This window comes from Aptenodytes patagonicus, chromosome 12 (genome assembly GCF_965638725.1).
Source record: "Aptenodytes patagonicus chromosome 12, bAptPat1.pri.cur, whole genome shotgun sequence".
Classification (NCBI taxonomy): domain Eukaryota; kingdom Metazoa; phylum Chordata; class Aves; order Sphenisciformes; family Spheniscidae; genus Aptenodytes; species Aptenodytes patagonicus.
Window position 1 is genome coordinate 13,436,641 of NC_134960.1, and position 15,033 is coordinate 13,451,673.

General features: G+C 37.8%; 1 protein-coding gene across 2 annotated transcripts in view; it reads left to right on the plus strand.

The window, feature by feature from the left end:
• LOC143165858 (tetratricopeptide repeat protein 1-like) overlaps positions 1 to 14,678 on the plus strand; it is a 33,254-nt gene extending 18,576 nt beyond the window's left edge. For both annotated transcript variants that reach the window (XM_076349655.1, XM_076349653.1), the window contains exons 6-8: positions 519 to 667; positions 6,837 to 6,891; positions 14,035 to 14,678. In XM_076349655.1, coding sequence (XP_076205770.1) covers positions 519 to 667; positions 6,837 to 6,891; positions 14,035 to 14,168 — 338 coding nt within the window. In that variant the 3' untranslated portion in view covers positions 14,169 to 14,678. The remainder of the gene's footprint in view (positions 1 to 518; positions 668 to 6,836; positions 6,892 to 14,034) is intronic.
• Positions 14,679 to 15,033: the final 355 nt, after the last annotated feature.

Genomic DNA, 15,033 nt, shown 5'->3' on the forward strand with positions numbered 1-15,033 from the left:
GGATTCCCAACCCAATTTTGACTGTTTGATACTAAATTCAGAAGAATGCCAGTAGTTTTCCTGGAGTTTGTCTCAACTTGAACTGAGATAAGCAGGGAAATGCTTATTTTCCCTGCTATGTGTATCTTTAGGTATATTTAACTTTAGCTGTAATCTAGTAATACATACTTATTAAATATACAAAAGCTGAAGAATATCTTACAGGTCCTTAAAATTTCTGAAGCATCACTTAGAATCTCTGCCTATATAGTATTGCAAAATTAAATGTTTGTGCATTATAAATCACTTCTATCTGCGATAGACTGTAGTCATTAAATGAAATGTGAACATTTGCATTAGACTTTCACGGGCAGATGTATGCCTTTCTGAATTATGTCTTAGCTTTTAAAACTGTGACTCTGCTTGATTCTAAGCTACATTATAAAGATAACTTGAGAATTTAATACACACTTAAGAATTCATTTGAGGGGTGTAGAAATGTTTCAAGTGAAATACTGTGCTTTGTTTTTGTTTTCTAGCAGTGGAATTAGATCCTAACTATATTAGAGCTTTGCTGAGGAGAGCAGAACTATATGAAAAAACAGAAAAACTAGATGAAGCTCTGGAAGATTATAAGGCAGTCCTAGAAAAAGACTCATCAGTTCATCAAGCCAGAGAAGCTTGCATGGTAAGCCTTTTTGGTATACTTTGGCCTAACTTTAAACCAAGGTCCTTTCTTTCCTATTCTAAATATAGAATGCTGTTTATGCAAGCAGCTTCATATGCAGTGGTGATGAATATTTTTGAGTCTGAAAGTGTGGTGCTTTTCTCATCTGGTTTTACGTAAGGAAGATTACATGAACTGCCACAACTTCCATGATAAGTCTCAGGTCCATAAAGCATAGTCCTCCTTTTACTTTTGTAAAATGAGTGAAAGTAAATGTGTGTTCTGAGCTGTAAGCAAGTAATTACATGTTTAGCTGTTGAATGGTGTGTGCGCACGTGCACACACACACACTTTGTTCTAGTTTTCTGATTGAGGCTGTGAGTTGTATTTATGCATGTGCTAGAAAAGGTTGCCTGAACCACTGCTGCATTCTAGTAGCCATCATTTCAATACAGATCTGCAATTTGGAGATCAGAATACAAGCACCCTATAATACAGTTCTTGCTAGCTGTTTAATTAGTGGGAGTCTGGTTTTCTTTCAGTAGAATTATTTTTCTGATTGGTAAATTTGCAGTCAAATGCCTTTATGGCATAATTATAAAATAATTACTTTTTTTGATGACTTGATTATATAACTTTGAGAATGGCAAAGAGATAGGATTCTATCAGTCTGTATCTATGTTTGTATCCACTTTAAAATGTTGGTATTTTTGTTTCTTGATTTAGCTGTTTTCTGTTCTTGTTCGTTGCTATGCCTTGTGTGTGTATTGGCCACTTGAGTTATTTTACTAACAGTGACTGAAGCCTGCTATTAATCTTCAAAAACTTAGCCTTTCACTTGGAAGAAAAAGGCACTTTGTGTTTGCAAACAGAACTCTCCTGATTCAGTTACTTTCTTCATTCTAAAAAAAAAAAAATTCTGCAGCTTAGTACTGTGTTCCAATGTCCACTTTCAATGAAATTACAAATACTTAAGGATTAAACATTTCTTGCAGAATCTTTGCCATATCTCTGAAAGTGTAAGGAAATGCTTTAAAAGTTTCCTTGGCCTTTAGGATGTGTCAGCTTGGATGAAAAAAGGTAAACCCCTAGCACTTCCTGAAACCCCAGTCTAACATGTAAATAATCCCTACTCAATGGGGATTTAAAGTCACTGCCACAGCCTGCTGATTTCAGGTTTTAAGTAACTCTTTGTGTAAAATACCAGCAGGAAGTGATTTTTCTAGTGATATTTAGTATGTTAATGCTCAGTGTGGAAAATAGCTGTGAATTTGACAAGTTCAGAGGGTCTCTTCACAAGGGTAGCAAGAAGGGAAATTTATTTTGTGCAGAAAGCTCCTCTTACAGGCTGCTTGCTGTTCTTATTTTTGAAAAGAGGTTATGAAGGCTGTGTTGAAAACATAAATGTGGTAGAGATGTGGCCAGCCAGCCTGTGGTTTTGAAGGAACATGTCCTAATGAAAGGTAGCCACTATAAAAAGTACAGTGGTCGTCACTTTTTATCAAAGTGGGAGCTTCAGGTCATGGTAGGTGAATGGTTTGCAAGCACCAGAGAGCCTGGAAAGAGCTGACCATCTTCTGCAGGGAAAACAACAGCTGAACTATTCTTTATTTCCATTTTAAGGTAAATGGATGCAATTTTAGAACGTAATTCTTAATTGGGCACCCAAATCCATATGCAAATACTTGACTTTATTTGTATCTGGTTAAATTTTCAGTGTCATTATTTTAGTTCAGCTTCACATCAGTGAACCTGCAACTGCCTCATAAAGAAAAGAAAATAATTTGCTTCACCCACAAAATTATCTCTAAAACCACTTTGAATATGTTGATGCAGAAGTAATGTTGAAAGACTTAGGTTTAACTGTTTTAACTCTCCATTTGGGAAAATAAATCATTAGTAGTGATTGCCCCCCGCCCCCCTTTTCTCCATGCTATGGTGTTGTAAGTGACAGATTAGAAACTGCTTTTATGGCATATTAGACAAGAAGCCTTGTCTGAAATTAGTTCCTTTGGGACTGAATCAGTTGCACTGATGGCAGAAAAATATTCTGCTTAACTGTGTAACTCCTGTAGGGGTATGGTTTCACAAAACAGCTAAACTGATCTACTAACTGCCTGCTCTTACGAAGCTGTCCGGTTGCTTTCCTTGTGCTAGCGCTGGTACTAGCTCATGTCCGACCCTAGGGGGTGGCTGGCTCTATATATGAGTCTGGCAGACAACGAACTCTGCTAAAGGGAAAAACAGCAACAAGCAAGCAAAAAAAAAAAGCCAGCAACCAGAAAACCCCAAAGTAAATAGTTTTATATTGCCCTGGCTTTTTACAGTCAGACAAGTCCCACTGCAAATGCTAGTGAGAAGGAAAGAAGGCATGGTCAAGGCAGTACAGGAATTGGGGCCATCCCTTTTGCAGCACCCACTGACAAGGTCAGTTTACTGTACTGTGAAACAACCCCCTGATGCTTGTTGCATGCATCTGGTTGAGAGCAGGAGAGCACTTTATCACCTAGCTCTTGGCAATGGCTTAATAAATGACAAGCTTGTCAAACATCGTTACTGCATGGGTAGTGAATGTGATGGGTCCATCACAGTCTAGAAAAGAGTATTTGTGTTGGCCTTGTTTATAGTCTCCTAGCTGAGACTATTGCTTATTTGATCCAGGAATTCAGCCAAGGAGTCTGCTAACATTTCTAAAGGAAATGATGGGGTTTAGTTTCTGTAGCTTGTAGTTTTTTAGCATTAGACTAGCTCCAGAGTGAGGCCTAGTGTAATCTAGCCAGTTACTTGGTGAAATAGTATTAGTGTACAAGGAGTGCATTTTAGCAGCTCATCATACAAAGAACAACTGTGAAGATCAGACAGATTGTTATGATCCACCAGTCAGGACTCCACAGATTAAGACGGGAACGCTGTCAGTAGTTGGTACAAAATATAAGGAGTTTTAAAATACATATATTTTGGCTGATTGGAACGCCCTGAAAATATAGATACTGTCCTTTATACCTCTTGCAAAATCACAATTTTCTTTCAGTGAGTATGCCTCTAATAGTCTCACAAAAGAGCCCTTGCTCAGTAACCAATGGAGATTTGGGCTAGAAGAGAATCATAAACAGTCCTGCTGTTCTTCCTGGCCATCTTTCAGGAATGCTTTAGAACGATCAGTAATTTATTCTTAATTTTTGTAGCTGGGAAGTACAGAGGTTGACTGTTTCATATACCTTCTGCTCCTTGACCTCATTTTACTAGACAGAGGCTTCAGGCTCATATGTGGTGCAGAACACTTTGTACAAAATGCCCTTAATTTACACTGCAGCGGGATTTAGGACATTCTGCCCTGAGTTGGTCCTGTTCTTTGTCAAGTTTCAGGGTAGAAGCAATCTTTTGAGTCTGAAGCTTAAAACTCCCCCTTGAAAAATTGTTGAGGAAATACTGATAGCTAGTTTTACACTTTTTAAAATATTCATAATAAATCTCTAAATTTCATAATAAAAAAACAATTCCAGCTGTAACGTTGATGTTAATGTAACTCCACATATGTGGTTAACATACCTAATATGTAAGAGACTAAGGAGCTTTGCTTTATTGTAAGGTAAAACGCATTTCTCTTTGCAGAAATATCGCAGCATTTTTTCCCCCTCGCTGGCAATGAAAATGATGCATCAAGAGAATCTGCAAATTAGGTTCACTCACTGTTAGAGCAAATCTTTCTCCTTCCTGTACATAGAAAATATTTCACATACTGCTTTAGGGAATGTCATGATCTTGCTAAAAGACAGTTTATAAATATTAAATACACAGTAGTTCTTTGCTTTGATTCCTGATTTGGTAGCTGCTCTAAAATTTCAGTAGTGTTTATATTTCAGGAGTACAGTGCTAGTGTTTTGATTTAAATCCTAGTGTTGCACACTTCAGTTATTTTTGACATCTTCAATGCCAAATTAAACAGTTTGAAATTATAATGTTTTATGGTCAAATAATCCCTATTGATGCTTTCCCAGGAAGTGTTTAATTATATGGTATCAATCTTTAGGTTTTGTTTTTAGCGGGTGTGTAAGAGTGTTGTGTGAATTTTAGCTTCAACACAGTTCTTGAGGGATTGGCAGGCCAGATAAACTTATTTACCAAAACAAGCTGTACTTTGAGATAAGTATCATAGACACCAGATAAATAGCTGTCCTTACGGACACCTTTCTGTAGATAACTAACCTTGCAAATACATTTTTGGAGTGAGAAAAGCTGAGTCTTTGGAATAGCAGTATCAGACAGACAAAACACGGAGTATGTATTTCAGATAAAGGATTTGTGTCTTTATTTCCTGCTAAAGCCTAACGTCCAAATGTGAGAGAGACACGTTATATATGCCAAACTCATCCAAGATACAGCAAATCTCACAGCCACAATGCAAACTGAATTTAGAGCCTGGGGATATCCACACATGTTTTCATGCAGGCAGCTTAGGTCCAGATCTGCACCCAACTTAATAAGCCCCTCTGGGTCAGCAGGAGTCAGATGAGGTCTGACTGTGTTAATTAGATCTGGCTCACTGGTGGTGATGCTGGTCCTGGGCTAGTTTCAAGCTTAGCCATCCATATATATCTGCATTGTATTCCTTGGTACTCATTTTTCTGTTTTTTTTTCTGGGGTGTACCACCTCTCCTCCCCATCGCTATAGAAAACGAACTGTATTTGCCTGTGTTCACCAGTGTATCCTGCATTGAAGAGGACAGGAATAGTCAGGCAGCCTTGTCAATGGGCTTTTTCTTGAGGTGAACATCTTATTTCACTGTAGCAATGATACCAGGATGACAAACCTATCCACGATGACTGGAGCTGTAAATGACAGGAAGGAACAAGATTAGGAAATGAATTCTTTAACTATGTTGAGAAGCCAATTACCACAAGGGAATTGTATCAGGAGTGAATTCCACACCTGTTACCATAGTCTGCAACTGTAATTAATTTACTGATAGCACCATTACAGCAGATCTGTCTTATTTGCTATGACCTCCACAAGAAGAGACAGCAGTTACGCATATAATTGCATGCAGAACTGCCAGAATTATCCAGTAATAAGCACAGTATAAAAGCTTGAAATAGTACTTCTGCAAAATATGAAAAAGATGTATAAAAAGTGACTGTCATTCGTAATGTATTTTGTTTTAATATTGTATTTAACTGATGTATAGCAAATGCAAAATTTAAATGATACAATGGTAAATTTAGTTGTAGTGAATATAAAATTCTAATTAAAAATTATCATTACAATCATATAGCAAAACACCAGTACTGTGTAAGGATGGAAGATGAGTCACAGCTGTTCTAGGCATAAATGGGAATCTCAAATCATTAGGAATGCATAGACCATGCAGTTACATAATGCTCATTAGAAACGTGATAAGTTTGTTTGTGATGGTGCAACAGATTTTAACACTGATGCCAGCTGTGAGGAGGGAAAAAGCACATTAATGAACTGTTACTTGGACTAGTACCTTGCTCAGGATGAACTGTTGGAGTTCCCTCCCCGTGATCAATTGCCAGGTCAAGGCCCTCGTTTGTAACACCCTGTCCTCCTTAGAACTACGCCGTATATTGCATAATAAGATGCTGCTCATTAAACTATGTCCTGAAGTTCATAGACAGTTAATTCGGTGATCTTCTGATAAAATATTTGTATTCAGAAGACATACGTGTTTTCACAGTGTGGATTTCCCTGAAGTGTGATGCCATTGCGAACTGACTTTATGGATGTTTTCCTCATTACACCTGTGTTCATGTTCAGAAGTCAAGTGCTATGCTTGCTTAGTTCTTCTAGCCTCTCTTACCAAATTTAATGTATGCAGCAGAGGAGATAGGGCTAAAATATACTTTAATTTTAAGTCTCTCAAATTCCATAAGCTTTTCAGTTAAAATCCCAAGCAAACAGATCAGATCTGTTTTTCAGCAGTAAAAATGTATGCCTGTATGAAACCTGCACTTAAAAGTTACGACTTACTGTTTATGTGAACTGATGTCATAGGATGAATTACAGGTTTCCAAAATAAGAGGAAATAAAATAAGTGTGGTTTGACATAAGGATTCCTTTTAAGCCATAAACAGTGTATCCTGGGTATGTGTCTGAAAATTCCATAAGCTAAACCTACAGTGTTACTGAAAGCATGGGTCTGATTCCAATTTTTATCTCTCTCCACAGCGATTACCTAGACAAATTGAAGAACGGAATGAAAAATTAAAGAAAGAAATGTTAGGTAAGTAGCATGTGCATATAACTTGCATAATAATCTTCATAGTCTACTAGAAAAATAAAAATGCATGAGTAGAATCTCTTGTATAAAATTTAAAGAAGGTAAATCTTAAAGGTAAATCTTAAAGGAAATACTTGTTCTGTGTTAAACAAGAGTCCTGATTTCTTTGTAGTTCTCTATTGCTTGGTTTCACCCTACAGTAAGTTCTAGCCAAATAATTTTCCCATACAGAAAAGGCTATTAGTTAAATTTAAGGAAAGAAATGCTCAAGACCTTCTAAAACAATTTAATATTGATGCATGTAAAAGCAGGGGAAAATGGTTTGCAACAGACCAACTGCTCTGCACTTTCTCTCTGCAAGTAAACCTTCAAAGGAAACATTCCCATGAAAGGGATAAAATAGGGTTTTCACTAAACCTTTACGTAAAAGAAGTCAACCAGCTGTTAATAACTGAGCATGTTTGAGCTTGTGTCTGAAGAAATAAATTTGGTTCTTTTTGTAGCACTTCCAACCTATAGATCTCCAAGTCTTCATGTTTACCTTGATTTATATAGTATTTCAGTTCTGTTTGTGTGGAGGCTGGATTAGACCTACCTAGTGTTACAAACAGGCATCTGGCCTTGCTAGCAGTGGAATTAGATTTCCTAACTGCATAGCTCATTGTCTCTTGAGTTTTTACAGTTCTATACCAAAGGATACTATTGAGACTGCTTGTTTGTAGAAAAGAGAATTTAATTAATATAACTCATTTGAATGTATGTGCCCCCATCATCGTGTTGTATGGTATTGCTTGAATAATACCTTAACTGGACTGATGTATTTCAAAAGGATAACTACTTATATAAGATTGCTCAAGCAAGATTGGTTTTCATGTGTAAACTTAAGTATAAAGTACTTCCTTGCACCACTCACAATGTTATGGTTAAACTAACTGTTTTGGGGAGAACCTCCCGCCCAAAAAAAGACTGCTGTCAACATTGTCTTCTGTCTCCTAGTTAACAGGGTTTGTTAATTCTTACAGGTTCAGACACTACATAAGCCCATCTGACATTCTGGTGCTTTTTAAAATGAGTATTTTTATATAATCTTTTAATTTGTACTGTTTAGAAAATCCACACAAAAGAGTAAGGACAAACGACAGTCTAAGATAAACTATGTGTACCTAACCTCTTTCAGAAATAGCTTTTGGTAGTTATCTGTTTACTCATTCTAGGTGTGACAAGTAGTAGATGAAATGCTATTTTAAGATGAGTAGGCTTTGAGGGTTTGGGATGGGAAAGGGGAAGACAGTGTTCTGCTATTCTGCAGAGAGTCAGGTTAAATAAACTCAGTCTGTCTTGCATACTGTAACACTAATTCTTAACGTTTTTTGGAAGAAGAGGCTGTTTCAAGGGCTTATGCTGAAGCTGATACTTTATTTTTTTTCTTGCTGTGCAGGGAGTCTGATTATCTCTTGCTTTGTACCTGTTTTGACCTAGTAAAGTTGCAGTGAGGCTTTCTAGAGCTTTACATCATCAGATTCTGTTTCCACCATTGTACTTAGAACAAGCCATAAATAAAGAAGGTTAAGTGTGATAGTGCTGTAAATAAATGACAAATGCAGAAAATCTCCAGAAGGATCATGCCCATTTGTAGGACATGGGATAGGTTTCAACACAAAGTAATACGAAAACAATTCCTGATCCTTTTTGAACACTCCCTTTGTACCATTGTTACCAATGTCTAAAGGGCCTCACTAATCACAAGGGGACTATACTGAAAGAATAAATCCAGCTTTATAAACCACCATTACAAACTGTCAGCTCAGGTGTCTGGGTTGTACCCCAGGTTTTTTGGTTCTGGGAGGGCAAGTCAGATGCATCCAAATAGCTGCAGGCTAGGCCTGGTCCAGGAGCACTGACACTAAACTTAATCACCAACAAAATCTTTAGAAAGAATGTCACACTTCATGCTTTGGCTCCTTTGAAGTTTGGATACTGAATTCTTATTTTAGTCAGTGAATCAGCCAGTAACATTGTTTTTCTAGGCTTGTATTCTTTCAACTAAAACTAAGTCCTGGCATACCCAACTAACTAACACTGTCATGAAAACTGGAGCTGTGTACAAACAAACCAAAATAAATGGAGTGCATCTTCCTCCTTCCCCAAGTGTGTTTCCTGTTTTCCAGTGCTACAGCTCATTACCACAGAGTTTGTCAGAAGCTGAAACCACTTCTTAAGTGATTGTGTGTAAATAAATCAGAGTACACATTCTTGGCTGGATTTTTCCTCCAGGCTACCTAACTATGAATTCCTGTGTGCAAGTGGTAGTGCATGTGATGGATGAAGTTGATGTCACTAGAAAAAACATGTTTTGTTGCCAAACCAAGTCCATTTCTGCTATGTGTTCTGCAAGGGACTAACTTTTCCAAAGCTGACATTTGTATTTAAATTATTTTCATATTTTCCATTCAGCCTTTGCAGGTTAGTGCTGCCACTTGCCGCTGAAGTTTGCTCAGTACGAACTAACCTCTGAGTTTCACATTAATGAAAGCTTAACTTATAGCACACTTTGAAAGTAGCTTTTAAATCCATGTGGCTCTTTCCCTTTATGCTTTCATAACGTCAGCGTATTCTGCCTTAGTAATTGCCCGGGATGTGAACATATACTGACCATTTTCTGTGCTCTTTTTTTATTTCTCTTCTGACTTTAAAGCCAAAGATTTCCAGCTATTGAGCAACAAGCTAGTCTTGTTTAGAGAAACTATAATTATTGTGATAACTAGGACCAGCTCCTTTGGGGAGAGGGTGTGAGAAGAGGGGAAGTTTGGAATAGTTTTAGCAAGGTTTAGCAGCTTGGGGGCTGTGACAACAGTAGAGTTTACTGCATGGCTACAGGGCAGCCAAATATATTGGATATTAAAAAAAAGGGATGGAACATATCCCAATCTGTGTAACCCATCTTGTACACACGGAGTTCATCAAATCTAATTAAAAACTATTGGGACTTTCAGCTTAAGTTATAAACAAGTGCATTCCAGAAAATAGTGAAATGTACTTGATTATCAATGTGATTAATGGGAAGGCCTATTAGAGCATATCACCTGGGCCTTTCTGCCAATAAGAGATTTTTTCAGTGACGTGAGATCAGCAAAGATGTTTATTAAGCTTAGTGCCTAAAGAATAAGTTTCTTTTTTTTGATACTGAAGGGTGTGTTGTATTTGCAGCTAAGCTGCTAAACCCCAATACTGTATATAGGGAGGTCACTTTAAATAGTTCAAACCAGAGCTAATATACAGTTACTTTTAGTTCAGCCCTCACTTACCATTTAGGGAAGGGAAAAGGATTTACCCTCGCTCTTTTAATAGCTTAAGAAATGTTGGTAATACAGAAAGTAATAGAAAGATGAGACTTCATCAGGAAATTTGTCTTTTATTAAAAAAAAAAATTAACATGAACAATATATAGCTTTTCAACTTCCAAACACCACATTACCACTAGCAACTATGCTAGAATTATTGCCAGAAAGACTGAATAGCCATTAATTTTGGCTGTTCCAACTTAATGTAAATCGTTAGAAATCTTTTTGTGCATCTGCCTTTTGCAGCAGTATGTTACACTGCAGTTTAGGTGAGTAATGAATCACAGACTTCTGAGACCTAAATTGATTTTTACCAGTTAGTTTTCTTGTTAACCTCTGAATATTGCTCTGCTGAAGAAACCTAACATGCTGGAATTCCAGGTGAAAAGTACACATATGCTCTCTAAAATATAAAGAACAAGATCTATGAAAATACGGTCTCAGAGAGGAGAATGTGACCCTGCTCGGGGACAAATGAGTGTTTGACTGCTGAGAACTCTTTGCAGCTGAGTCACAGCTCCACATGCCTTTTTCCTCCCTTCAAGCACGGTCTCTGTTTTAAGAGAGCTTTTCTTTGGGGGGAGGGGGAGGTTGGACTTCACTACAGATCTTAATTTAGGGATGAAAGGAGAGTGGGGGAGGAGGAAATAGTGCTTTCCTACAATGATGGGTTTATGTGCGCCAAGACAGCAGGAGCAATGCTTTGGGCTTGAGTTCCCGGATAAGGCAAGGCTTTCTTCTGCTTCATTAACAATTTATTAAATGTGGCTGCACCAAAAGGCGTTGCTGTATATGGATTTAAGTGATAGAACAGGAAGGTGACCTATGACTGTATTGTTTTAATTATTCAATCCCAGTGAGATGAAGAATAAAGTATTAAATATATTGTATAGTCTTTAGCTTCTCCCAAAGAGCTGGCCTAGCTACAAGCAAGAATACCAAGACAGTTGTCCTGTGTTTATTGGCTCTAGTATGACCAGAAAAGAGCCATCGTACTAACTCCAATTAGAAAAGACCTTTCACAGTTTCCTGAAACGGGCAAACTCGTCTGCCTGCTCCTGAGCCAGCTGCAGTGCCTGGATAACTTGTGAACTGTTTACAACTGGCTCTAGCAATGCCAGACTATGCCAGGATTCTTCCACCAGTAGACAAAGACACTTCTCACCCCAAACCTGAAGCTAAGCAATGACCAAATGTTTGTCGAGAAGTACGATAGCAACTATTCATCCCAGTCATAGAGATGCTAAGAACAACTTTATAGTTTTATAACCAAAACGCTTTTAGGATGCAGTATAAAATTATGAACTTAATAGCTTAAACAGGGTGTAGCTTAAAAAAACCCAAACCACCACCAGTACAAAGAAGCTAATCCTAGCTGAGCCACTCACTGGAATGACTTTGGCCAGATTGCTCAACCACCTCATCTGTTAATCCATGCAGAAAAAAAAAAACAAATTGAAGAAAAATTCTGTCTCACCAACTAGCTGCTTTTGTAGGCGAAGGTTGCCTTTTTTCCTGTGTAAGGCCACGGAATTTCCATGTTGACTCTCAAAGACCAATCTTGCTTTAAAGTAATTACACAAATCTCTGAAAGATACCCAGTTGTGAACCAGCACTTTGGTGCAAGATCTTAATGACTTTGGCATATTTAGGAGTACCGTAGTAATGCTAACTGTTAGTTTCTTTATGCAGCACTTAGTCGTTCCTTACAATAAAATGTTTACATTTTTCCCCAGCTATTGTTTCTTTTTGTATTTTCTGTGAATGTGTTCAAAAAAGCTCCCCCTGCCCCCAATTCAATTTTGGAAATGTGATTGAAAAAATAGCGTATCTTGGTTTATGGTGATGGTGTCCAACCTGACTTGAACTGTTGCCAGATTGTAAGAGATAAGGGGCATACTTCCATGGGATAAGTTCAGACTTGGATACGATTTCTGTTTTGAGCGTGGTCCCAGGCCTGCAGTGTCACGCAAGGCAAATCTCTTGATCTGTTTGCACTCCATTTGTGCAACATAAATACTGCTTGTCTCTTTCTGTAAAGAACTTACATACGGCTTTGCTCCTTATGTTTCTATACTGCTTTATCACTGCTGTGAAGTTACTGCTTCAGTATGGCTTAGCAACAAAGCCTGAACTAAATTCTGGCTGATGCATTGTAGTGAGGAAACTTACTTAATAGCAGTAGTGATGATTGCACTGCCGGGCTGCACTGCTGGGCAGAAACAGGGTTTTCAAACAACCAAAAGAATTTAGGAAAAGCAAAGCAACTAAATGGTAAGTGTTCATATGACTTTGCAGTTAGATTCTAATATGTTAGTTTAGAAACAGAAATAAAGGTGAAGATGACTAGAATAACAGAGGTGTTTCTCGTGACTTAAGATGGCTTGCGGAAAGCACACAGATACAAGTAGGAATAGGTGTGGCATTTGCACATTTTAGTTACATGATTGTGACTACTTCAGTTGCTTAACTGGATTTCCTGTGTGCCAGATGTTGTTGTCACTTTTTCCCCACTGTGTGCACGCACAAAACTCCCAGCAAAACAAAATCCATTGCCTTGAAGATGTAGTAAAGGTAGAATGCTTTTTGAAAGGTGTGTAGCCTGTGGATGCAAACCTTGGGTAGGCTTCAACTTGCCAAAACTTCTCCTGTTTGTGCTTTGGGAAAGTAGTTACAATTCTGCATTGAAGCCAGGAGGAAAATAATGTTTTTCTTGGAAAACTGACCATCTTCCTCCTTTGTCTTGTCGTGCCAGGGGCTCAGCCTGTGTTTAGCCAACATTGAAGTTGTTACCTCTGCTTCTTGTTTAATTTTATGCTTTTTATCTATTCTATCATCTCTATATAGATACGATTTTTTAAAAAGGATGTCTTTTTGTTGCCCTTCCCCTTTTATAGGTGTTCTAGAGTCAGATAGCATGTATGATACATACATATTGATAGAAACCTTTAGATTTTATTAACTGTCATACCCTATGTATATTTAACGATGCTTGTTAAATAATAGTTGCTTAGAGCTCTTAGCAACTAGTTAGTCCTGGAGAACTGTAGTTTTGAAAGTGAGTTAATGATGTCATGTCGCATGACACCATGCTGAGTTTTTTTGCAGGCAAAATGGCTGTAAAGTTATATGCTTCAGATGGAACTGCTTAGTTTGCTGGTGCAAACACAGTTGTAAGGATGAATTTGTTTTATTTTTCTTTATATCAATGTACACATTTAGAAAGGGATTTTTAATAATTACAAATGAGCAGTTTGAACTTTAGCTTTCATTGTTTCTTTTGGTAGTCTGGGAAATTGGCTAGTTTGTTGATTGTGTATAGAGCTGTAGCTGCATCAACAATGACCAGAACTGAAAACCTTGTGTTAGAAAATTGAATTTTGGCAGCTATCAGCGTTATATCCAAGTGTAAGTATAGGGGAGACCAGTGCTTTGTTGTGAGCTGTTAACCTCTCGTGCCTCAAGAGCTTATAACTGAGGAAGTAAGGTGCTTCCGGACAGCTATAACCACGTAGCCATGACTGTCTGCAGCCACTGGCTCTTCATCAGGGCTGCCTGACAAACCATTCAGAACCAGCATGGTGATCTGTTTTCAACCCCAAAGTTGACAGTAACTACATCACAATTGGGATTTTTTTCATTCATGTAAGAGCCGAAATAATTCAACAAACTGCAGAGATTTCCACAGCATTCACCTTAAATTAGTAGATAAATTAGTAGAGCTGGCCTGGGTAGTTGGGCATAATTCAATGGGAGTTTTCCCTCTGCTTAATACTTAATGTGTTATCTCTCCTTTTCATTGTAGGCAAACTGAAGGATCTTGGGAATTTGGTTCTCCGCCCCTTTGGCCTGTCAACAGAAAATTTCCAGATAAAACAGGATTCATCAACCGGTTCATACTCCATCAATTTTGTTCAAAATCCAAACAACAATAGATAACATTAATTCAATCTAGTTCTGCTGGCTTTCAGGCTTCGTGACCGTGTGCTTGCACGTACCAATAAAAGGATTCAGCAAACATTCTTCACGCTCCCCAAGTGAAGATAAGACTCAAGCATATTCATTTCCCTGCTTGTGAAATTATTTACAATGTAAAGCAAGTCATTTGACTTCTCTTAGTGATAACAGTGTCCAGTGTGTGTTTGGGTTTTTTTTTTTACATTTTCTTTTCTTCCCTTGTGGTGTTTGGCTTGTCCAACAGTCAGGTTCATTATTTTGGTCCATTCAATGCTGGCAACAAAATTCTAGCAGCAATTCAGTTGAATCAAAATGCCCACGCACCTGTAGCCAAGAACTAAGCCTAATGCTGTCTTGGGGAATTAATGAATCTAGCAGCCGCACTTCTCCACACTCAGCAGGTGGATATGACTGACAGCATGCATGGAAGCAAGCCAACCTCTTCTGTGGAATAATTTTTCTTTGTAATAAAGGCTTGGTATTTCTGGCGGTTTGGTTTGTGAAGTTCTTGCCTTATTTCAGTCCTTCCCATGGTGGTATTGTTTTTAAAAGTGCTTATAGCCACCCACAAACAACATACTTGCAAGACATTAATTTGAAGCATTTGATTTTTTTTCTCTTGCTTGTAGCAATATCAGTAATTAACCTCAGGCCACTCTTACACCACAGTTTGTTTACTTTTTATTAATTTTTCTGAAGGTAACAAGGAAATTTTGTGCCCCTGTGTGTGTTGAGAGAGAGAGAGAGACCCATAATGGCAAACAAATAAGTGATGTTAAAGTTGATTGCGAAAGATCTTCATAGTGTACTAGACCTTGAAGAATTTGAAGTATCTATCTACCTATAT